The sequence below is a fragment of the Phodopus roborovskii genome, unplaced genomic scaffold (genome assembly GCF_943737965.1).
Source record: "Phodopus roborovskii unplaced genomic scaffold, PHOROB, whole genome shotgun sequence".
In the NCBI taxonomy this organism is placed as follows: Eukaryota; Metazoa; Chordata; class Mammalia; order Rodentia; family Cricetidae; genus Phodopus; species Phodopus roborovskii.
Genome location: NW_026126646.1, coordinates 1262307 through 1287672, shown reverse-complemented (window position 1 = coordinate 1287672; position 25366 = coordinate 1262307). Strand labels below are relative to the sequence as shown.

The window sequence follows — 25366 nt, the reverse complement described above, 5'->3', positions numbered from 1 at the left end:
TCACACAACCTCATGACCTAAAAGCTCAGATGTCCCCACTAACATATGGGACCAAGGATTATCCTTTTTTTTTAAATTTCCTGACAATAAGAATCTAGTGAGCTGAAATGTATAAAGTGCTTAAAACCTTACTTGGCCTAAAGAAAGCACAAAGCCAACTTGGATGTTACTAAAGCCACTCTCCACCCCACACACCACACACCTGCACACAGCACACCCACACACCCCACACCTGCACACCCTGACACCTGCACATCCGCACATGGCACACACCCTGCACACCCATACCCCACACACACGGCACACACCTGCACACGGCACACCCACATACCCCACACACCTGCACACGGCACACCCGCATACCCCACACACCTGCACACAGCACACCCACATAGCCCACACACCTGCACACAGCACACCTGCACACAGCACACCCGCATACCCCACACACCCCGCACACCTGCACACGGCACACCCGCATACCCCACACACCCCGCACACCTGCACACGGCACACCCACATACCCCACACACCTGCACACGGCACACCCACATACCCCACACACCTGCACACAGCACACCCACATACCCCACACACCTGTACAGGGCACACCCACATACCCCACACACCTGTACAGGGCACACCCACATACCCCACACACCCCACACACCTGCATACCCTGACACCCGCACACCCTGCACATCCCACACATGGCAGTTTCAGGCCTTTTGCTGCCTGTGAACACAAAGCAGGAAACATTTCTGTCCATGTCTCCTGCAGCACAATACTCCATGATGAATGCCACCCAACATGGCAGATGCTAGCCACAGGGGATGTTCAAATTTAAACTAAAATCCACACTAAACTGAAGTAACATTACGCCTTCAGTTTCTCAGCCACACAGGCCACACAAGGCTGACAACTACGCGGAGAATCCAGAACACCACCATAGCAGGTTCTCCTACATGGCTGCTGTAGGGCCAGGCTACCGTGGGGCTGGGGAACTGTGGAGCCAGGCTCTGTGGGCCATGGAGTCTGCACCAGATTCAGGCTGCCCCTCTTTTTGAGAGGCCCGTGTGCTAAAAGAATGGATTTTCCTTTTAGAAAGTACTTCATCAAGCTGAGACAAGATTTCACTATGAGCCCAGGCTAGCCTTGAACTTACTCTGTAGCCCAGGCCAGCCCATGATCCTCCTGCTTTGGCAACATACCACCTGCCACACCTAGCCGATTCTTACCATTTCACAGCATGAGAAAATTATACTAGAACTCAAACATAAATGATGCTCGCCTGGACCACAAACATGCTCATTTGCGTAGGTCTCAGGCCGTCTTCTCACTGTGCTGGCCAAGTTCACTGTCACTTACACCATTGCAAGAGACACTATGGACTGCAGATCCTAAACATTCCCTGTCGAGGTCTTCAAGGGAAAGCGTATCGATTCCCACTGTAGAGATACAGCCCTGTAGAAATGCTAGATGGAAGGTAATGCAAAGAGCATCCTAGGATGTGCTAATAAACTGGATTGTCAATATGCTTTGGTAATTAGCATATTTTATAAAGATTTACTTTCATTACTTATACTTATATGTATATGCACATGAGTAATGGTTCCACGGAAGGCAGAGCCATCAGGTCCCAGGGGAAACGGGAGTCACAAGTCAGTCGTGAGTCACCCATCATAGGTCCTGGGACTTGTGTGTGCTCTTAACCGATGAGGCATCCCTCCGGCCCCTCATGGGTATTTTAAGTGAGATCAGGCATGCTCAAGGTGCTACAGCCCCAGGCTTGAGAGAAATTTAAAGACAAGGTCAATGGGGTTGGAGTGTTACTCAGAAACTAAGCCTGGAGTTTCCTTTTACTGACCTGGGAAAGGACATGGAGGCAAGGTCTGTCTAGAGGACTGGGAATTAGTGTGTTAGCTTTAAACATGAGTGTGTTCTGCAATGTGGTGGGTGGGGTTATCCTGTAAGAGCGCCTTCAAAGGCACAGTTAACAAACAGGCACAGAAATGACTTGTAAGCACATTATGCTGTCACCCAAAAGACATCTGATTGATCATTTATAATGAGACCAGCAAAAGTACATACCCATCTTTCCCATAGATCTCACTGACTCTGAGTCTCGCAGCTGCTACTTCAATGGGCTCCACCAAGGGCTTTAGAAACCACCAGGGCTTATTCAAAGCTCGTCTGCTGGCTCATTAGCCTGCAATGACCTGAAGCCTCAGCAGCTGGCTGGTACAGCAGGGAAAGGGATTTACCCTTCCTTACGCAGGCTGGGTCCTAGGGGCCTTCAGCAGGAGCAGCCAGCAAATGACCTCATGTGTTATCTGTTCATCTAGTCCACAGCTGTGACATTAATGAGACATCTGGATCCATCTGCTGGACACAATGTGGGACAAATAGGCAGTAAAAGCTACTGCCGCCCTGGAGCTGGGAGGTAAGAAGGCAGCATCAGCTGAAGTACGTAGGGACATTCAGGGAAGACCAACAGGGAGAAATGGAAGTTAAATGGAAGTTAAGTCTGGTTAGGACCTTGGCTTTAGCTAAAGGGGCTTTCTATGGAACTATGGTGTGTGTGTGTGTGTATGTGTGTGTGTGTGTGTGTGTGTGTGTGTGTCTGTCTGTCTGTCTGTCTATCTGTCTCTCTGTGTTGTGTATAAGTGTGCATCTCTGTGTGTGTACTGTGTCTGGGTATGTGTGCCTCTGTTTGTTATATATGTGTATGTGTGTGTGTGGTGTATCTGGATATGTGTGTGTATGGTATGTCTGTGTGTGTGGTGTGTGTCTCTTATGTGCTGTGTAAATGTGGTGGTGTATCTGTGTGTGTCTCTGTTGTGTGTGTATGGTGTGTGGGTGTGTGTGTATGAGGTTTGGCTTATATGTCATTTCTCCTTACCATCTTCAGGCTTGCATGGGGAATTTCACAGCCAATCCCAGGCATGACACGGTTTCCTCCACACTTCCTATCTATCTCTGTGGACACAGCCACAAGAGTCTATGGCAGCCAACTGAACAGTAATGGCTACCGTCTCTGACACTGTACCCAAAGCCCCATGACCTTCCTTCCCCGACTCGGATTGTGTCACTCGTGTTCCAATCTCCCAGGAGCTAACGTTTGTTTGTTTTGGTAGTTCTCAGCCTTCCTGATGCTGTGACCCTTTAATAAGTCCCTCATGTTGTGGTGACCCCACCATAGAATTACTGTTGCTAGTTCCCAGCTGCAATTTTGCATGTATGAATCCCAGTGTAAATACCTGTGTTTTTCGATTGCCCTTCAACCCCTAAAGGAGTGGTGGGTGGCAGCCCACAGGTTGAGAAACGCTGGTTTGTTTGTTTGTCTGGCTGACACTGACCTCTCCCCTCTCCCCCTTCCCTCCTCCATTTTATGCACAATTCACAGAAGTCACCAGCACCGCACGAGGTCACACTGGCATCTCCACCCTTCGGCTATTCCCTGGACCTCACATGCTGCAACAAAGAACGTCTCAGAATCACCTCACACACATTCCTCTCTGCCCTGGCCGCTCCTGTTGCATGTACAGGAAGCCTCCTAAAATCCTGTCTTCCTCAAGGAGAATCAGATTCCCAGCTATGGCAGCCTAGGACCCAGCCAGAACTTTCCCGCCACACCCTTCTCCTACAGTTACTTCTCACCCCCCATCTCTGTCTCCTTTTAGTCCACTCCAAGATGACATAAAATGGCCAAAGGGATTTTGTTTTCCCCCTAAAGAACTCTTTAAAGACAAAACATAAAAAGAAACAAACCCAACAGAGTCTAGAGTTGACTTCCGGTGACCCAGAGTTATGTGGGAGTCCAGTTTCAAGCTAGCCCGCTGTCCTTCCATGACCCCTCTCTATCTGCAGGGAACACTAACCCTGTCCCCTCCATAGGAGTCTCTGAGCCATGGGGACTTCTGCTCTCACACCCCAACTGTCCCTCCACTCTTCCTGGAAGTCACTGATCCCAGCTCTGGGATTCAACAGAATCCATTCTATAGCTTCTTCCAGAGGACTGGTTGAACTGCTACAGGGAACCCATGGATTTGACTGTAGACCAAAGAAGGACACTTGTGAACAGACAGAAACCATAGCAGCTCAGGGACAGCGTGAAAGCCACCCAGTCAGGCTGGAAAGGACCACAAATTCCATCTTGTCACCCTGCTCACCACTCAGCTTAGCTCAACTTGTGAACATACTAGGTAGAGAAGGTGGGTGACTGGCTAGGGACCATGGCTCTGCAAGGGGTTGGAGGAGGCATTAAGAAACAGACTGCTTAAAATGGACATGGGGGTAAGAACACCACACTTGTCTCCTCTCTCAGCAAGGGCTTCTGGTTCACACAGCTTGCCGTTCGCCTGTCTATGAGGCCTGCACTGGCAGCCTGACAGCCAGCAGTCACATGATCCGCTCAACCTTGAAGCAAGCAGTCTACCTGCAGGAGATGCAAATTGCCTGAGGTCTGTCCGGTTGTACCAGCCCTAGGATCAATTGGTTGTCATCACAACTCCACAGGACTATGACTCCATCTTGTCCTTCTTTTCCTATAACTTTATCCCATCAGCACAGACTAAAGAAGGGGGACTTACAAGCAGCGATCTGGAACTCCACCCCCCATACCTCCCCTTATGTCTGGGATTGAACCCAGGCCTGGTGCATGCTTGCTAGGCCAAGTGTTTCACTACTGAGTTGAATCCCCGACTGCTAGCACAGGAAATGGAGAATGACCCATGAGGACCAGTGATGCTGCACCCCAGCAGGGCTTTCCTCTCTCTGCTTCATCACCAGCACTCAGATGCATTCTGTTCCAGCAAAGGAAGAGGTTTCCTATTTCCATTCTTCTGCCTTGTCAATCATTTCTGAATTTCGGGAATCTGAGCATGGGCTCCTTGTGAAGTAAAACATGTTTAGTCAAAAAGAATTAAGATGACTGGAGGTGACTCAGCAGTTAAGAGCAGTGACCGCTCTTGTAGGGGACCCAGGTTTGGTCCCAAGCACCCACATGGTGGCTCACAAGAATCTGTGAGTTCCAGGGCATCTGATGTCATCTTCTGACCTCTACGGGCACCAGGCACTAACTGATGCACATACATACATGCAGGCAAAACACCCATGCTTGACTGTGCACCAGAAAAAGAGACTTGAGAATAGCCAGAAACAAACATTTAAAAAAAAAAAATGAAGATGACTGGCAAAGACAGGGAGTGGCCATTGTCATCGCCTAGGAAGATGCACACCTGTAGCAGATAAACTCTTGGTGTATTTCCTTCCTTCGAAGCCACTTAGTTCACCACAGTCTGGATTTGGCCATGTGCTCTCAAGAGCCTGATACTGACAACACATACCAGGGGTGTCGGAGACAAAATGCTCCCTATCATACTGTGTCTGAGCTTAGTGCTTCCCTAAGCACACCCACCAAGGGGCTGGGAACACAGACCAGAAAGTTCCCAGCTTTGAAAGCCAGCATAGCAAATCCAGGCTGAAGCCGGATGGTCTGGCCCCAAAGCAACTCTACTATTGGTGACGTGTGGCTCTAGACAAACTCATCTGTCCCCTCTGCACATACACATGGGGTCTGGCATGTCCCAAGCATCGATCAAGCTAGGGGCTAAGGACGACAGTGGACCAGGTCGTCATTCCTGGTCATGGGTGACACACTTGGAGCCAGTGTCCCCACCGGGGAAATGGTAACTGCCACTCCACAGCCATCTCCAATCATGTGTCGACAGCCAACTCAGTGTCATTGCCAAAACAATCCCAGAATAAGTTTCCAAGTCTACCCCTGCTCTGACACAGAAGTAATTCTGAGGAAGTGGGAAGAAATTGGATAACGAAGACTTACGTAAAAAGACATAAACATATTTCCCACAGATTGTTAAATTAAGAATGTACATTAGCATCTTTAAAAATTACATTTATTGCTGGGTGTAGTGCACACCTTTAATCCCAGCACTCTGGAGGCAGAGGCAAGCAGATCCCTGTGAGTTGAAAGCTTGCCTGGTCTACATAAAGTGAGTTCCAGGACAGCCAGAGCTACAGTGAGACACCCCCCCTCTCAAAACAGAAATGAATCTGAGTAGTTGTGCTTCCTGAAGATCTGTAGGACAGAAAGGGCGACTTATACATGTCCTGCAGAAGGTCAGCCCAATTATACCATGGTTTGGTTCTCAACTGCTTCTCTGAATGGTTTATCTCAATTTATAATTTGTTTTTGTTTTTTGTTTTGTTTTTTGTTTTGTTATGTTTTTTGAGACAGGGTTTCTCTGTAGCTTTGGAGCCTGTCATGGAACTCGCTCTGTAGACCAGGCTGGCCTCAAACTCACAGAGATCCACCTGCCTCTGCCTCCCGAGTGCTGGGATTAAAGGTGTGTCTAGCTTTCTACTTAGCTTTCCCTCGTCATCTTATGTGCCACAGTTTACTCATCTAGTCCTGTTTTTAGATATTTCAATGGTTCCAACTATTTTCTCTACACGTGTTATCCTCCATTAGCATTTTCTGGAATTGGGTCAAGGGCTATAAGCTGGCTTCAGTGACTGCCATTTCAGTTGTATATTTTTTATGTTAATAAAAAAGAACTGAGGACCCCTAAAACCATGAAATATTATAGGTATTGCCTCGTTCCAAATACATTTGATAGATGATACTTTTTTTTTTCTTTTCTTTTTTTCTTTGGTTGTTGGAGACAGGGTTTCTCTGTGGCTTTGGAGGCTGTCCTGGAACTCGCTCTTGTAGGCTGACCTCAAACTCAGAGATCTGCCTGCCTCCACCTGCTGAATGATGGGATTAAAGGTGTGTGCCACCACCACCTGGCCTATACAATAAATTTTTTTTTAATTTGTTTTTTTCAAGACAGGTTTTCTCTGTAGAGCCCAGACTGTCCTGGAACTTGCTTTATAGACTAGGCTGGCCTTGAAATCTCAGATCTACCTTATAAGGATTCGATGGCAGAATGCACTCAGGCAGTACTTGGTCAGCCCAGGGTTCCATGGAGTCTGCGCACAGATGCAAAGGACCCCTTTAAAAGACAGGCCCCGCCCACTTAACGGTCTTTCTGCGTGCTCATCGCTTTCTGCTCTCTATTTCCCACTCCTGCCTTTCCACTCTCTCTTTCCTGCTGTTCAGACTTTTCCTGCAGACCAGACTTTTCCTGCCGCCCCTCCCTCTCCCTCTCCCTCTCTCCCTCTCTCTCTCTCTCTCTTCCTCTCTCTCTCTCTCTCTCTCTCTCTCTCTCTCTCTCTCTCTCTCTCTCTCTCTCTCTGTCTCATTACCTCTCTTCTTTTCCCTTCCCCCTTCCATCTCTGTCCCTGGTTGGCAAACGCCTACCCCTCCCTTCTCTCCCTTTCCCAATAAATTCCATGTGGCTTTGTTGACTTTTGTGGTTTGTGTTTCATTGCCCGAAGCTGCAGCAAACGGCAACACACCTGCCTCTGCCTCCCGAATGCTGGGGTTAAAGGCGGGCACCACCACCACCCGACAGTGAAATTAAATTGTGCTGGCATGGTGGCACAAGCTTGTAATCCCAGCAGAGGCAGGCAGCTAGGTCTACACAGAGAAACCCTGCCTCAAAAACCAAAACCAAAACAAAAAACACCCAAATAATAATAATAACAATAACAACAATAATAAATAAAATTAAGAAAGAAGGCTTCTTACATCATCAGGGACAGAAAACCAAAATCAATCTTATGAGGAAGGGGGAAGTGTTCACTTCATAGCTGCGCTGTTCCCTTGGGTTAAAATGTGATGTCCAGTTACTCTCCTCCCCTTTCTGACTCCTGCGGTTATAAACAGCACCTTAACAAAGTGTCCGCTGTCCAGCCTGAGCTAGACCCTCACCTCTAAGGCAGAGTGGACAATTTAACCACTCTGGGCCTCAACTCCTCTCCTTTTAAAAAGGCTTCTTTATTTTTATTGTGTGTGTATTTCTTTGCATATATGCCTGGTACCCACAGAGGCCAGAACTAGAGTTGCAGATGGTGGTCCTGAGCTGCCATGGGGACACTGGGAACAAATCTGGGTCCCCTGGAACAGCAGCCTGTACCCTTAACCACTGTGCCATCTCTCCAGCCCTGGAGCTTCTGTTCTTTAAAATGAGGCTGGCAGAAGATATTCAGACTTGAAGTGGTGGAGAATTAAATATGAAGTTTTATTTCTAAAGCATTTGGAGCAGTGCCTGGAATCTATTTTGGATGCTTAGGCGCAAAGGTATTATTAGCTGTGTAGTAGGACTGAGCCTCACAAACAGACCACACACAGCTGGCATTTGGTAAATCAAGGCCGGAGGCGGTAAACACAGAACCCAGGGTTGCAGTCGCCTTTATTCTTATTTTTTGAGAGAGATGTGAGCTACCACGTGTATGCGTGGTGTCCTCAGAGGCCAGAAGGCATTGCATTCCCTGCATCTGGAGTCCCAGTTGTGAGAGGGTGGGTGCTGGGAACCTGGTCTTCCACAAGGGCAGCAGGTACTCTTAACTCCTGAGTTACCTCCCCAGCCTCCAAATCACTTCTCAAAATGCAGGCGTGTATATAAATGTGCTCAACACACATCCTAGGCAACCACACTTAGACTGTGATACAGCTCTAAATGTCACACACAGAAGGAGCAACTGTGGTTACTTAACAAACACACTGGAGAGGGTGCCTCGAACCCTGGCTTCAAAATCCAGCACTCTCTCCTGGCTTCTCCAGGTGCCTGCACTCATGTGCCAAGGGTTGTCTGGAGCTGGGGAATGGTCCCACGGGTAAAGAGCTTGATGAGGTCTGACGACCTGAGGTTTGGATTCCCAGAACCCACACAAAAGGCTAGACACAGGGCTGGAGAATTGGCTCAGCAGTTGAGAGCTCTTGCAACTCTTAGAGAGGACCTGAGTTCAATTTCTAGTAAGCACCTGGCAGCTCACAACCATCTGTAATCACACCCTCTTCTGGCCTAACACACATGCAGGTAAAACACTCACACAGAGTTTTAGAAAACTGGCTGTGAGGTGGTGGTGCACGCCTTTAATCTTAGCACTCGGGAGGCAGAGGCAGGTGGATCTTTGTGAGTTCAAAGCCAGCCTGGTCAACAGAGTGAGTTTCAAGTCAGTCAGAGCTGTTACACAGAGAAACCCTGTCTCGAAAAACAAAACAAAACAAAAAAAACCCCAAAGGAACACTTTAAATGTTGGCTACAGCCACAAACATGCACGTGTAATCACGTGTAATCCCAGTGTTTATTTAACTCTGGGACAGAGAAAGTACTGCCCTCCATCATGCCATGGCTAACATAATGCAAGAATAGACCTGATTGGAAAACACCACTAAATGCCAGCATGCTATCCTACAAATTTTTCTCTGAAGGCACGGGATACAATCTTATAAAATAACTCAAATTAAACATTTATTAACTTTAGTAAGCCAGGTATTGTTCATGCCTGCCATGTCAACCCTCACAAGTTTGAGGCCAGATAGCATTAACATATAGCAAAACCTATCTCAAAAAAAAAAAAAAACAACAAAAAAAAAAAAAACAAAAATAAAAACAAAAAACAAACAGACAAGCAAAAAGGTAGGACTGGAAAGATGGCTCTGTGGCTGACTGCTTGACTGCTTGGGTTTGATTCCCAGCATCCAGAGCTCCAGGCCCAGGGACTGTGACGCCCTCTTCTGACCTCTGTGGACACCAGGCAGGCATTCACGTGGTCCACACACACATGCAGGCAAAGCACATAAATAAATGTATAGGAAAAAATTTAATTAAATAAAATTTAAAGATGGGGAAGTAAATCTAGGCCCAAAGCATTTCCCTACGAAGACTTTTCTTCAGTCTGTAGATGAATGAAACAGAGTTCACGGAGTGACGCTACACTGGCATTTGAGTACCTGGGTGCAAGGGAAAGCCTGGTCCTGGGCCGCGGCACACTGACCCCCTACTGACTGGGTTCCCGTGGTCTGTGAGTGCTCTGGCTGGCTGCGCTTGTCTAGACGCTATCTGCCTATCTGCCCAAGACGGAGCGCGTAATGATGCAATTAGGTTAAGTATTTCCCTCTCGAACCAGCAGAACAGCTTTGTGTCAGCTACCCTGACTGTTAAAAGGAAAACATGTGGTGCCGGAGGCACAAGCCGCTCTTAGCTACCGAAACACTTCCTGAAAGGTCCAGTCATTCAGCCAGATGTACAGTTTCCCGTCCAGGCCAAGCTTGCAGCAGTGAACAGCTGGCCACCGTACCTGCGAATCGAAGCGGTGAGTCTTTATCCAGGGCGATGAGGGGCGGGTCCAGCAGCACCGCATTATCGTTCTCTGTGACTATCCCGTGGTAGGTGGGCTCGAGCCATGGCTTGTGCTTGTTAACTGCGTTGGGAGAAAAAAGAGAAAAAAGATTAGGGTTGATGCTCTACACTCTGCTGCCTTTAAAGATCAACACGTGTCTGGCTTCCACACATGTGCGTGTGCACATGGAGAAGAAAAGCCACAGGCACATAAATCAATGAGGTCAAAGAAGACTGACCCCCAGGAAAAAGATGAACTGTGGTTTGAGTAAGGGAAGAGCCCACATGAAATCTAACTCAGATCACGGAGACAAAAATCGACTCTTTCCTCCACAGGCTACTCCTGGAGCAGGAGCTCTGACAAAGAGGACCATTCAGATAAGCCAGCATACCCATCCTCCTCTGTGGCAGCAGCAGGATGGGCTGGCTGCTGGCATCGATGGAACCGAGGAGGGCGGCATGGGCCAACCTTCCATCGAAGGGTTCATCGCACAGGGGGCAAGTCTACTATGCAATGGGCTGGGCCAGTGGGTCCCCCATTGGTGAGAGCCCAGTGTGTTCTTCAGAAGCTGGGACTCACCTGCGGGAGGCACCTGGCACTCACAACCTTGAACACTCACTCCATCAGACCTCAACAACCTCTAATGTTAATGTTCTCCCCTCCTCCCATTCCCACCAGGCTATGGAGCCCAGGCTTGGCCTCAAATTCAATCCTCCTGCTTCCGCTTTCCAAACTGCTGGGATTACAGTTGTAGGCCACCAAATCACAGTCTTTCATTTTACCAAGCAAACTCCTAGTTTGGCTTGCAATTAATAGTAACATTTGATACTAATTTGTATTAATACTGTTTTACTAGTAAAATTACAAGCATATTAAAATAAAATTTAATTTTATTCCAACATTTGGGTACATAAAACTCTTAGCTTAAAATGAGGACATCACCTTGTTTTTTCCATCATAACAAGAATGCAAAACTATGAAGCAAAGCCAAGTGCAGGGCACCAGCCTGTCCTAACAGTGGACTAGCTGCTACCTTAATGGAAAGGCTGCAGCGGAAAATGGTTAACAAGTTTCAGACTAGAAAATAACTTGGTGGTGATTAATTACACCTCCATCCCAGTATTCGCATTTTATAATTCAGAATTTCTCAATTGCTCCTCTAAGCTGGCCGTATAATGAGAGACAGGGCCATTTCCAGAGACTGAACTTTTCAATAATTAATGAATGATATTTTTAATATTTTATCGCATTCAATTTGCATTATGAAACATTTATAGAAACAAGTGACTGATGTTTCTGCAACCATCCTCTCTCCAAAACCACCAGAAGATTATGAGCTGTAACTCCAGGACCAAATTCCATCAGCCAGGACACAGTCCTACACATTACAGGTTGTTAAGTCCAGGAATGCATCAGCCACTCCATTGTACGCCGGAGCTACATCTCAAATAGCAGAGCTAGCAATCGAACCTGCAAGTGTACGGGTTTTCTGGAGCTACTTTCAGACAAAAACAATTTTTGTGATTTCAGATTTTAATCATTAGAAACTTGTTTTTTTTAAAAAAAAAAATCAATGAAGAGGCTGGAGAGTTGGCTCAGTGGTTAAGAGCACCGACTACTCTTCCAGAGGATCTGGGTTCGATTCCCAGCATCCACATGGCAGCTCACAAGTGTCTGTAACTCCAAGATCTAACACCCTCACACAGACATACATGCAGGCAAAACACCAATGCACATAAAACAAAAATAAATCAATAGGAACAGTGAACCCCTGGGTTAACTTCAAATGTGAAAGTTTTGTTCCAGGCACACCCCCTTTCTGCGAGCTAATGAAGGATGCTCCCCTGCTTCAGTCACAGAAACAGGAGATGTTGGCAGGTTGGTTTCGGGTCCACTGCACACTACAGAGCTCCTGCCATCAGTCACGCACCACAGGGCCTTTTCTTCTGCCTTACATCTCTTATAAATACAATCCCATTACTTGCAAGTAAGACTTTGATCTATGCTTCCTATTTCCAAATACCTAGACTGACCATATTGTACGTTTCAAGAATCTGTAATGAATGCACTGACTACAAAACTGAATTTGGGTCCATCAAAAGACCCTGCAACCCTGGGATACTGCCACCAGGTGGCAGCAGGTGCTTGGGTGTGCATGCTTCAAATTACACTTACATTAAAAAACAAAAAACAAAAAACCTCTACTGATGTAAAAGCCACAAAAAATAAATTAAAAGACAAGATAATAAAAAAAAAAAAACTAACCTCTAGCCACCCTCTGGTTACTAAGGTGTATCGGCAGCTCCCGATTAAGACGATGGGCGTGGCAAGCGCAGCTATGTTTTAAATCCCTAATTAGCCACAGTGTCACAAGCCCTCTTCTGCAGACTCAGGAGGCAGAGGCAAGAGGATCACAAGTTCAAGGTCAGCCAGCCTGAACTACACAGTGAGTTCCAGGTCAGCAAGGACTACACAGTGAGACCTGTCAAAAGTAAATAAGGGGAGAGGCTGGATAGCTCAACAGTCAGGAGCATCTGTTACTCAGAGTTTGGATCCCAGCACCCACATGGTGGTTTGAAGCCATCTAACTCCAGTTCCAGGGACCTGATACCCTTTCTGACCTCCCTGTGGACACCAGGCACACACGTGCTGTGCAGAATCATGCAAGCAATACTCATGTACAAAGAATAAACTATACTCCACAACACTGAACGGGTTGGGACGGCTGGACAATGAGTGTCCCCCAAAGGCCTGGGTGCTCTAACTTGCTCACCCCCATGAGGTGCTGTTGGGAGGTGGTGGAGCCTTTGGGAGGTAGGACAAGATGAAGGAAGGGGTGTGGCCAGGAGAGCGGGCCACTCCCTCTCTCTCTTGCTCACTATCCCCTGTCTCTGCTTCCCATCACTGAGAGGCCTCCATGACACACTCCATGAGCTGCTGTCTGTCTCCCCACAGGCCCAGAACCAAGAGCCGACAGACCACAGGCTGCAACCAACACACCCTTCCCCCTTTAAGGTGATTTTCTCACGCATTTTTCACAGCAACAGAAATCTGACAGGATATTAGCATAGCTGCAAACTGGAAATGCAGAAGGTGCATTCTCAAGGCTGGAGACTCACCATTAAGAGAAGGAACTGCTCTTGCAGAAGGCCTGAGTTTGGTTCCCAGCACTTTTGCCAGGCAGCTCACGGCAGTCTGAATTCCAGTTCCAGGGTGATCCGACACCCTGGCTTCTATGGGCACCTGCACTCATCCGAGCACATACTCATAACTTAAAACATAAGCCAGGTGGTGGTGGTGCACACCTTTAACCCCAGCACTCGGGAGACAGAGGCCTTGTGAATTCAAGGCCAGCCTGGTTTACGGAGCAAGTTCCAGGACAGCCAAGACTGTTACACAGAGAAACCCTGCCTTGATAAAGCATAGATAGATAGACAGACAGACAGACAGACAGACAGCAGGTAGAATTGCCCACTGCCAAGTCTGACAGCCTGAGTTTCTGCCCAGGAACAACATCGAAAAGGAGAGAACCAACTCCAGCAAGTTAGCCTCTGATGGCCATGTTGTCCTCCGACCTCCACACATACACTGTGGTGCACACATACGTACACAAACACACACACATGCCAATAATATTAACAATAAGACGTAAAAGGCAAACCCTCAGACTGAGCACTGTCTCCAGTGATAAACTGTTCAGCTCAGATCATCTCTGGTCCTTCTGATGTCACAGGTCTCTAACTTCTCAGAGCTATGTGTGCCAAGCAGTCTCTTGCCCCCTGTCCTGTGCAGCAGGCAGGCTGCAGGGCTATCAGGACACTGGGGCAGAACACAAACATGAAACCGCATCCGCACTCCAAACCCCTTCGGTCCTGCTGACAGTGCGCTCAGACGCAGTGTGGTAGTGAGCCAGCGCCGAGCGAGGGCGGCTTCATAATGAGGACAGGCGTGCCAGGGCAGCCGCCGACGCAAGTGTGCCCACCCCCCTGCCAAAGGGCAAGTGCAAGCAATCCAAGAACCCCCTCCCGGGGTACACAAGCCACTGCTTCTCAGGGTCAGTCAAGGGTCAAAAGTCTGAGGGACTGTAATTCCACCAGGTATTTGGACCCAGAAGTAAAACCGGAGACCTCTAAACATGTGCTTAAAGAAAAAAAGGATCAGTGGGTCAAAGTTCATATAAACTAAACATGGTGGGAACAACTTTATCCCCAGCGCTTGGGAGTCAGAGGTGGGTGGGTCTCTGTGGGCTTGAGACCAGCCTGTTCTACACAGTGAGTTCCAGGCCAGATCTACATAATGAACACTGGGATTAAAGGCACGCTCCCCCCCCCCCCACATGCCCGGCCTACAAGCAGAGCAGAGGGCAGAAAATGCAGGCGGCCTGGAATAGGAGTGAATGAGGTTACTGTGCGAATTCTGCTCTGCCTAGCACAGCTGCACGGGGTGGGGCGTGGGGGCAAAAGGGACTTTCTTTGCTTTCTTCCTTTTTGCAGAGGTGGTTTGGTGCCCAGGGCCTCACACGTGCTAGGCAAGCAGCTGGGCGTGGATGACTGGAACACCTCACTTAGGCAATACCACAAACCTCCGAAGTGGACCTCCAGACCTTCAGAGCAGAGCTTCTCAACCTGTGCGTCCTGACATCCCCCTACCTCCCCTAACCCCTCCCCGACTATCAGATGTTTACATTACAACTGGTAACAGTAGCAAAATTACAGTTACAAGGTAGAAAGGCAAATAACTTTGTGGTTGGGGTCGTCACAACGTGAGGAACTGTATTAAAGGGTCATAGCCTTAGGAAGGTTGAGAACCACTGCTGTAGAAGAATCCTTTTATTCTCTTTATTCAACAGTGCTAAGTGTAAAACCAAAGAACCGACGTCCCCTCTTTTATCCCCAACTACAGGCTCAGTCCCTACATCAGTCCTCTCTGGCTTCGTTAAATGCTTTCAAATTATTCAGGGTGACTTTTCCCCCTAAAACTAAACACTGGAGCTGGGGAAGCAGCTCAGTGCCTCACACTTTGGCACCGGCACACTTAATACACGCATGGGGGCAAAACACTCATAAAATGAAAATAAATAAATATGAAAAAGAAACAGGCTAACGAATTAAATGTACAATGTTAGCCCTCCAAACACTAGATGCCCCCAGCATCTTCCCTGGTGAAGTCAACCACAGTTTGTCTCCAGCTGGTGTCAAAAGTTCTCTAGGGCAAATCCGAGCCCTGTTCCCCAGAGAGGCGACCTGGATATCTACCTCATTAAGAGCAGTGTTTTCCACATTAAAATCACTTGCACACCTTGAAACATCCACCTGTGTCATTTATGCGTGTTAAATCGGTGTGAATTATAAAAATAAGAACAATGTATAATAAATTCTTAAATCACACAAATCTGCACTCGGTTTGTAAATAGCAGAGAAGGGGCTGGGAGACGGCTTCACAGACAAGCACTTGTCACACAGGCATGAGGGATGGAGTTCAGGCCCCCAGCACCCAGATAAAAAGCAGGACAGAGCCACCTGTACCCCAGCCCTGGGAGGTACAGACAAGCGACCCTGGAGATTGCTGACCTATGACACTACCAGAGACAAGCTCCAGGTTTAGTGAGAGACCCACCCACCTCAATACATAAAGAAAAAAGTAATTAAAGAAGACACCCGTTTTCGTTCAGTGCCTACAGTCTGGTGAGGGGGAGGCGTGTGGTGAGGGTGAGGCTTGTGGCAAAGCACGAATCTGGCATAGGCAGACCCTGGCAGCAGCAGTTGCCCATCAGCTCAATTTTCTATCACTGAGATAGAAAATTCATATCTTCATGAAAGGGTATGTTTATTTTTCCAAAGCCCCTTCTGATCACATGCACACACTTTTCTCAGGGCACAGAAGCCATCTCGGTGACATTACCTGCAGATGTTATGTTTCTAATCTAACTTCGTTTGTCTCGATATTAGATTCGTCCAATTAAAGCTGGGCAGGCGGCCACTCAAACCATCTGATGGCCCATGTCTCTGTCTCCTGAGCTCCCTATAGCTGCAGGGTCCTGAGGGCACTCCAGTCTCATCCTCACACTCCAGCAGGTGGGGCATCCAGCAGAGGAGGCTCTCACACGGCTCTGGCTGCAGCTGGACCCAAGCCCAGCCAAGGAAACAAAGGTCCCTGCCCCACTCCCTAGAGGTGGCCAAAGGTGACAGGAGGGAGTGCAGGGAAGGGTGGCCCCAAGCGCTGAGGGAATCAGAAATCTCCCTCCGAATTTGGCTGTAGGCTGCGAAGGTCCAGGTAAAGATGCCCCTGGGGTCATAGGAGTCCTTGGCCTTGGCTTTCCTTGTATCCTGGGGGGTGGGGGGGTTGGCGGGGGAGGGGGCAGACTTAGCCAAGATTCGGGAGCCACAGCCTGAACTACAGCATTTCTGGGGACAACAGACCAGGCCCTCGCCTGAGTCCAGAACACCCAGAGAGGGTACATAAGGTGGTGCCTGGTGTTTGCAGGTCAAATCCCAGGCAACTGGGATATCTCTGCCTCAGGTGGGTGGAGTCCAGCTTCGGCTGCCTCAGACAGTGACTGTTCACCATCTGCTGAGAACGGAGAGCGTGAGATGTGCAAAAGAGTCAAGGAGGCTGGAGTGGAGGCTGCCTCTGGAGCCAGCAAAGGAGGGGAACTGGGAAATTCTCACCCCCGAAGAGTAGGGCAGGACACCCCAAACCTCAGAGAGCAAAGAGCCACCCCGCTGTGAACACACAGCGTGGCAGGTGTCCTGCCTGGCCCAGCTCCTGCCAACCCTGGAGGCTGAAGCAGTCAGACTGACCCAGCTTCGGCCTTGGCCCGGCCCTCTCTCCCCCCAACAGAGAACCAGTCACAACTGGTATCAGAGGAGCAGAGGTCACAGGGGGTGTGGAAAGGGTCCTTAGCCTGAGTGGGTGTTTTTGCTTAGATGAGCCCTCTGAAAACCGCCGCCTCCTTCATCACCGGCAGCTGCCGAGGACACCGGCTCCTCGCTCGGCTTTGGCACCATCCTCTTACTACAAGCATCTCATGGCTGACTGCTGCTTCACTGAGGTTCCGCATAGAATCAATCTCCCAGCGGTGGAGCCATGCAGGGCTGCAACCACCATCACAGCCCCTTCCTGTACCTACTACTCCTATGCGCTTTAGGGCAGGCCAGGGTTTCCAAAACAAACCCTGCAACCAGTTTCCAAATGTCCCAGCTGCTTCCTCAGCACAAAATGTATCTGTCATCTGCCCCACCTTTCCATCCCCTGGCCACCCTGTGCCCAGGCCAGCCGATCCCACATACTCATTTGACAGGGATGCTAATGATGCTGATGATGCTGATGAATTAAGGGATCTATCTTGCAAAAAGCTTCAACAAGCTCACACGAGAGCTCAAACCACAGCAAGGGATGTGACCTCCACAACCTGGAGGAAGTTCAGGGCCTTCAAGTACCCGTCATCTGGCATGTGTCCTGCCACTTTCATGGGACAGCCACCCATGGGAGCTAATCACACTTTATATGTCTGTGCGACTGTCTTTTCTATTCTTTTTGAAGACAGGAACTCACTTTGTAGCCCAGCCCAGCCTGGAATTTGCTGGCTTCAAATTCATAGAGATCCTCCTGCCTCTGCCTCCCGAGTGCTGGGATCAATGGTGTGTACCACTATATTTGACTGCAAACTGTTTCCTTTTTCTTTTTCATTTAACTTTTTTTTTTTTTTTTTTTTTTTTGGAACATGTGAATTTTTTAATCCTTCTTTACAGGTTACCTAGACCACTTTTGATTAAGAAAACTGTAGAAAGTTAGTAACTGCCACAAGCGGACACCAGGTGGTGGCACGTGTCAATTTTCCACAGAGTCCTGCTTTGAGGGTATCTGGATACACTGCTCGGGGGCTCTGCTCAAACTTGCTGGAATCACTCATGGCAGATTTTAGTCCACAGGTCGTTTTTCCCCATATTTCTTTGTAAACTCTTCAGCATTCTTACAGAATTTTTTACGGTCCTTAGAGTATTCTTCAGCTAGGTCAGCTCGGAGTGGGTGCTCAGGCTGGGGGTCATTCACCAGTGCTATGAGGGACTGGATTACTTGGTCAGTCTTGGTAGCTGGCTTCCAGTTTTCAGCACTAATTACCGGCAGACAGACCTGCCCCTTCTCATCAATGTTAGGGTGGTAGATCTTTGTTTTAAATGTGATCTTGGGTGGTTTGAATGGATACTCTGCTGGGAAGTTGATTTCAATTCTGAAGGCCCCCTTGTCATATGGAGGGTTGTCAGGAACAATAAGCCCTTGCCAAGTCAATAAATTAGCTTCATCAACCTGGATGTTACGGAAGTTTTTTATTCCACATTTGCGGATCTCTTCAAGCTCCTTCATCAGCCTCCTGCTGGCCGCCATCTTGGATCTGGTCTCATTTAACTTTTTTAAAATGTGTATGAGTGTTTTACCCGCATGCATGTGTGTGTACCATGTGCGTGCCTGGTACCCTGGGAGGTCAGAAAAGGGCATCAGACCCCCTGGAACTGGAGGTATAGAAGATGGCTGTGAGCTGCCATGTGGGTACTGGAAACCAAACCCAGGTGCTCTGCAAAAGCGAGTCCTAACTGCTCAGCCAGCACCTATATGCAGTTTTCTGTAGTACTGAAGGCAGCTCGGTGGTGTCGTGTGCACCAGCTCTTACCAACAGCTAGCGCTTATGGTGCTGGTGCTGACTACGGGCCTCATTACTCCTCGGGGGGGGGGCGCGAGGAGTTCCCTCCATTTCCTGTCTTTCATGCTATCAGAGAATGCAGGCCAGGCTTGTCCTTTTCCAACTCCTTTATCCTTGTCACATTCATCTAGAATTTAAATTTAAATAGGGCAGGGCCCTGCCTTGAGTCAGTAGCTAATGGTCCAGCAGCATTTCCAAGGCCTGTGTGTTCTGAGTCTCCTGACCTTCACACACAATGGAAAACTTTATCACACACGGTTCCAAAAAGGCCACACGGTATAGAAAACCTGCTGACATTCGTTATCGATGCAAAATCCTTACCAGCTGCTTCCCTCGGTTCTATCAAAGGCTGGCGATGACCACATCTATAAATCCATAAATCCCGGTCAGAAAACCCAGCAGGCTGCCCTCACTCCTGGTTTTTTCTCTGTTATTTATGTTCCTACGATACAAGCAACAGCAAGACCAATGCTCTGACAAGTCCTTGTATTATTTACAAAATAAATGTTAACACTCTTACGATAACAGAAAAAGTGCCAACATACCCGGCCGTGGGGTCTCTCAAGAAGCGCGTTCATTTTTCCTGGGAAGCATATAACCTAAGGAGATGACTAGACTCCCAGGTAGGGAGAACATGAAGAGGCAGACTCACTTTGCCTGAGGTAATCCAGGTGTTCTAAATCCCAGGACACCGAGTTATGCCGCTGCTGCATCCCAAGGGGACCATGAAGCTGCAGAGCGAGGGGAAAGGGACCCATCTGATGGGCATTGCTGCAGGAGCCGAGGCCCAGGCTGCTGGTTCCTGTGCCTTTAGGGGACTGCAAGAGCCAGCGATGGGATTCCCATGAACAGCTAGCTCTCTGGATGATTCTCTCCTAAGGCTATCAGGAAGTCAGCCAAAGGATGAAGGGACAGCAGCCTGAAAGGCACCACCGGCTGCGGCTGCTGCGGCTGCGGCATGCTCACTCCTGCACTCACCTGACACCTGAACATGTGATGAGGCTGTCACTCAGAACAGGATGGGAGCTGGGGACTGGACAAAGAGAGGCTGGGAGAACTTACATGCAGCCTCCTCAAAAGGGCACAGGGAGAATCATGAACCCACAGGAGCCCAGACCACCCTCCAGCCACCTTTCAAAGGCTCTGCCCTCACTGGGCTCTCTCCAACCCATTTATTTGTCAAATTGGAGCCGACAAGAAGCCAGAATGAATGGATGGAATGTGTGGTGATTAATCAGCAAATTGGAGGGAGGGTCACAGCCAGCAGCAAGATGAATGAAACAGGAAACACAAAGGCTTGGACCAGAACAAAGCATCCTGCTGAGAAGCTGAGCCATGGAAGGGCTGGCTGGCCACACCAGTACTGTCCCTATGTAAGGGGACCTCCATTGAACCCTAGGCCTGAAAGGTGACACCCACATCACTGGAGGCAGCCAGAGAGAAAGAAACCAGGCTAGCTGGAGGGAACTTGAGAAACAAAGTCACATGAAGAACAGCTAAGGGAACAGAGGACGCTTGGCTTGGAGATGTCAGAAGCTGACGTGTCTAAGAAGTGAAGGAAAAAGGTTCCCTTTGTGGGCTCTTCTGCCAGGGCTGGAGATGGCTCAGTGGTCAAGCGCACTTGAGTTCAGCACCCAGCAGCCACACCAGGCAGCTCTCAACTGCTATAACTTCAGCTCTTTAGGATCCAATGCCCTCTTCAGGCCTCCTCCAGCACCCACATGCTCATGGTACACACACGTACACACACACACACACACACACACACACACAGAGGCACACACTAATAGAAAAAAAAATCTTTAAAAAATGGGAAATTTCTCAGCTGGGTATTAGGGCTCACACCTTTAATCCCAGCACTCAGGAGGCAGAGGCAGGATTTCTGTGAGTTCAAGGCCAGCCTGGTCTACAAAACCAGTTCCAGGACAGGTTCCAAAGCAATACAGACAAACCCTGTCTCAACCCCCCCCCCAAAAAAAGGGAACTTTCTCAATAAAGTAACAAACACAGCATCATTCCTAGTGTCAAAGAACTAAAAAAGAATGTAGCCAAATAAATATGAATCCTCACAGCAGCACTGTCGAGAACATCAACAGGTGAACAGACAGACGTGGCTCACTCTTTGCTGCTGTTCTCGAAGGCCCCGTTACTGCCCTAAAGACCTAAGGGAAGAGATGTGGACATGGAAAACGGACATCGGCCGTCTCAGCCCTGGGTAGATACACACCAATGTGCATTTTAGAGTCTTAGTTAAATAAAGTTAAAACACAACAAAAAACCTAAATATGAGACCACATAGCACAGGCATGTGATGGGCTGTACCATCTAAGCTTGTGTAAGCACACTCTATGCTTACATAGTGATAAGACTGCCTTAGCCACATGTCACTAAACAACACATGAGGATATTAAAAAATGAAAATAACACCTAAGCCAGGGCCAGGAACACAGGCCTACAGTTCCCCCAACTCAGAAGCCAGAGGCTGGGGGTCATCTGAGCCTGAGTCCAAGCCCAGCCTCGTGAGTACCCACAAACAAAACAGAGTGACTCTAAAGCTGTGGTTCTCAATGTGTGGGGCACTGCATGTGGGTATTTACATTACAGTTAGAGTACAGCAACAAAATTTCAGTTATAAAGTAGCAACTAAATAATTTTATGGTTGGGGGGGTCACTACAACACTACAACATGAAGAACTGTAAAGGGTCACAGCATCAGGAAAGCTGAGGACTACTGCAAAGCAATAAAATTATATAAACGTAGTTATGTAAGCCCGGCAGCGGCAGCGCACAGCTTTAATCCCAGCACTTGGAAGGCAGAGGTAGACAGATCTCTATGAGTTCAAGGCCAGCCTCATCTACAGAGCAAGTTCCAGGAAAGCCAGAGCTACATAGAAATCCTGTCTCAAAAAAACAAAAACAAACAAATAAACAAAAAGTAGTTATTTGGGAATCAAAACAAAAATTAGAGCTATATCAGCAAATCAATAGAAAAATCAACACAATCAAAGCTGGTTCTTTGAAAAGATGGAAAAAGATAAACTTCAAACCAGGCTAAGAAAAAGATTCCTGATAATATTAGAAATGAAAGAGATAGAGCTAGAGAGATGGCTCAGAGGTTAAGAGCACTGGCTGCTCTTCCAGAGGTCCCGGGCTCAATTCCCAGCACCTACATGACAGCTCACAACTGTCTGTAACTCCTGTTCCAGGGGATCTGACACCCTCACACAGACACACACATGCAGGCAAAACACCAATGCACATAAAATACAAACAAGTAATTTTTAAAAAAGAATAAAGGAATGACACAAACAATTCTATGTGCACAATTTAGTGAACTAAATGAAATAGATTAATTCCTTGAAAAGCAAACTCTGCCAAAACTCACACAAGAAATACACAAGCCAAACAGATGACAAAGGAGAAAAATCCAGATGTTTTGTACATGGCGATAAGCTGTTAAAACTCACAATTATGCTCTGCAAAAAGACACCAGAAGATAATCCAACAAGCTACAGGCCAGCAAAGCACATTTGTGTAAGATATCCTTCAAAAAGAACTGTCACCCAAGACACAACGGACTCAGCCAAGTGCAGCTGGCCATAATGCACCTTTAATCCCAGTGCTAAAGAGACAGAAGTAGGAGGCTCTGTGAGTTCAAGGCCAGCCTGGTCTACAGAGCTAGTTTTAGGGAAGCAGAGTTACTCAGTGAGACCCTGTGTCTGGATGGATGGATGGATGGATGGATGGATGGATGGATGGATGGATGGACAAACTGACAGACAAGCCAGGTGCACCTGTAGCCAGAGCACCTCAAAGAAACCTCAAGGTAGGAGGATCATCAAGCTCACAAGTTTGAGACAACAAAATAAAGCCTGGGCAAAAAATAAATTAATTAATTAATTAAATTAAATTAAAAAAAAAAAATAAAGTAAAGGCCTTGCCTCAAAGGGAAATGGGGTGTGAGCATGAAAGCAGAGGACAGCTCTATGAGAAACTGAACAATCTTAACAAGGGCAAAGACCTGGCCCACCCGAATCTTCTGCAGACAGCAGAGTGAACAGATGCTCCCACACTGTCTTCAGGGAACTGCCCGTCTGAATGACAGTGAGAATCCAGCTATTAGAACAGTCCAAACGCAGAACACTGAAGACTTCAAAGGTTGGAGCAGGGACAAACAGGGATTCCAACACTGCTGGTGGGAAGACAAACGCTACACACACACACACACACACACACACACGCACGCACGCACGCACGCACGCACGCACGCACGCAGAAAGATACCAGCAGTTAGAGACAAGAGATGCCTCTTCTGGGTAATTGCCCACGTGAACTCAAAATATACGGCCACATAAACACCAGGACTTTAAGACTTTTTTATCTACACGTATGTGTATGAGTTTACATGCACCAGATGCATGCAGGAGTCAGCGGAGACCAGAAGAGGGCGTCAGATCTCCTGAAACTGGAGTTCCAGATGGCTGTGAGCCCCATGTGGGTACTGGAAACTGAACCCCAGGGCTACAGCAAAAGCAGCGCTCTTAACCCCTGGGCCATTTCTCCGACCACCTCTACTGCTCATCCTTATCCTGAGCTACAAAAACCACTGACAAGGAGTTACTTCTGCTTTGGTAAAAGGTCTACGTGCCATGTGATATTTTACTCTTTTGGCTCTTTAGTCTTTTGTGGGGGGCCCACAAAATGTCTGGCCTTAGCTTGGCTTGTTTCTTGCCAGCTTTTTTAAATTATCCCATCTATCTTTGGCCTCGGGGCTTTTATCTCTAGTTTGTATACCTCTTCTTCCCTCCTTACTCGTGTCTGGCTGTGTAGCTGAGTGACTGGCCCCTGAAGTTCTCCTCCCTTACCCCCACCCCTCACCCCCATTCCCAGATCATTCTTCTCCCAGATTCCTCCCCACATTCATCCTCTCTGCCTCTAGCCCCGCCTATTTCTCTCTCCGGCCTCACTATTGGCTGTTCAGCTCTTTATGAGCCCATCAGGTGTTTTAGACAGGCACAGAAGCACAGAGTTAAACAAATGTAACATAAGCAAAAGTAACACACCTTAAAATAATATCCCCCAACATGTAAGCAGCGGGATTTTTGAAGTTCCTTTTACTTCTAGAATTCCAGGGCCATGAGTAAGAGGCTGAGGGTTTGCTTTTTGTTTGTTTGTTTATTTTAGATATTAATTTTTTAAAAAAGCTTAAGGGTTTTAAGTACCTAACATCCTAATGCAATTCAACCCAAGGCACCAGAGCCTGTTTAAGTGGACAGGCAAGTTGCCAGCTTTCCAAGTAAAGGGCTCTCACACACAAAGGGTAGAGAGGACTTGAGTGGAGCACTAGACAGGCGAAGCCAGATGCAGGCAATGTTGTCTAAGTAAAAACAAGTCATTGGTCTTGTCAAGGTTAACACCAAAAACAAAATGCCCAGTTCACAGCCTTTTCCATGAGCACCCTGGCAGGCCCCTGAGGGCAGAACTGTCCCCAGGAAAGCGGGTGCTGAGAAATCCCAGCAGATTTCTCAGAAAATAAAGCAAAGAGCAAACACAGGCTCCATTCATCACAGTGGGTGCTTTACTGCCCAAGACAACACTCAGGAAGCCTTCAAGTGGGTGCTTTTCATAATTTGTTATTGAACTGAGGTTCAAAACAGGAGGCCAACTCAGTGTTCTTGTAAGATTCCATGGCCACTGCCAAGGCTTCCCAAAAGAAAGGAAGGTGCATTGGAGAGATTCAGTGATCAAGAGCACAGGCTGCTAGAGGACCCAGGTTTGGATCCCAGCACCCACATGGTGGTCACAACCTTCTGTAACCCCAGTTCCAGAACGCCCTCTTCTGGCTTCCATGGGCACTACATACATACATATACACAAGCAAAACACCTAAATATAAAATAAAAATTAAAAGAACCTCAAAGAAATACCAGGCCCGGTAGTGGAATCTCAGTACTTGGGAGGTGAAGGTAGGAAGGACGCCAGTTCAAGGTAATCCTCAACTATACAATTTAGCTTGAGGTCAGCACTGGCTTCGTGAGATCTATAATACAGCTCACAACGCATCCCATCCCATCTGTGAGAGCTCACTGGGGCATGGTGGCAAGTATCATACACAAGCAATGCCAGGCCTGAAGGTCGGAACGCCATTCTCTTCTCCGCTCCAGGGGGCCCCTCGTGATTAATGAAGGGCACAATAAGAGGAAACAAGCCAGCCAACTCCTCTGTGCCACAGAAAGGTCTCTGCCCTGCACTGTCAACAACCATTTAGAGGCAAATTACAGGTGACTTATTCTGGAGTGGCAGCTGCTGGAGTATGCCCTGGCAGTATGCTCACGGCTCTTGAGGGGTCTCTACACCTTTGCATCTGCGTGAGGCTAAACTTCCCTCAACCATTCCAATCAGAATGAACTGGAT

The 25366-nt window shown here is 48.0% G+C and overlaps 2 protein-coding genes across 2 annotated transcripts in view; both read right to left on the bottom strand.

Moving 5' to 3' along the window:
- Positions 1-25366, bottom strand: part of Clstn1 (calsyntenin 1) — a 61270-nt gene that overhangs the window by 21897 nt on the left and 14007 nt on the right. Inside the window, exon 2 of the mRNA XM_051173832.1 lies at positions 10213-10335. Within this exon, the coding sequence (XP_051029789.1) occupies positions 10213-10335 (123 nt within the window). The remainder of the gene's footprint in view (positions 1-10212; positions 10336-25366) is intronic.
- LOC127213431 (ubiquitin-conjugating enzyme E2 L3-like) lies at positions 17981-18646 on the bottom strand. The gene has a single exon (XM_051173831.1). The coding sequence runs from the start codon at positions 18637-18639 to the stop codon at positions 18175-18177; it is 465 nt and encodes a 154-aa protein (XP_051029788.1). The 5' UTR covers positions 18640-18646; the 3' UTR covers positions 17981-18174.

What these genes read in the sequence shown, in the direction of transcription:
- LOC127213431 (XM_051173831.1), bottom strand. Translation starts at nt 18,639, where the DNA reads ATGGCGGCCAGCAGGAGGCTGATGAAGGAGCTTGAAGAGATCCGCAAA.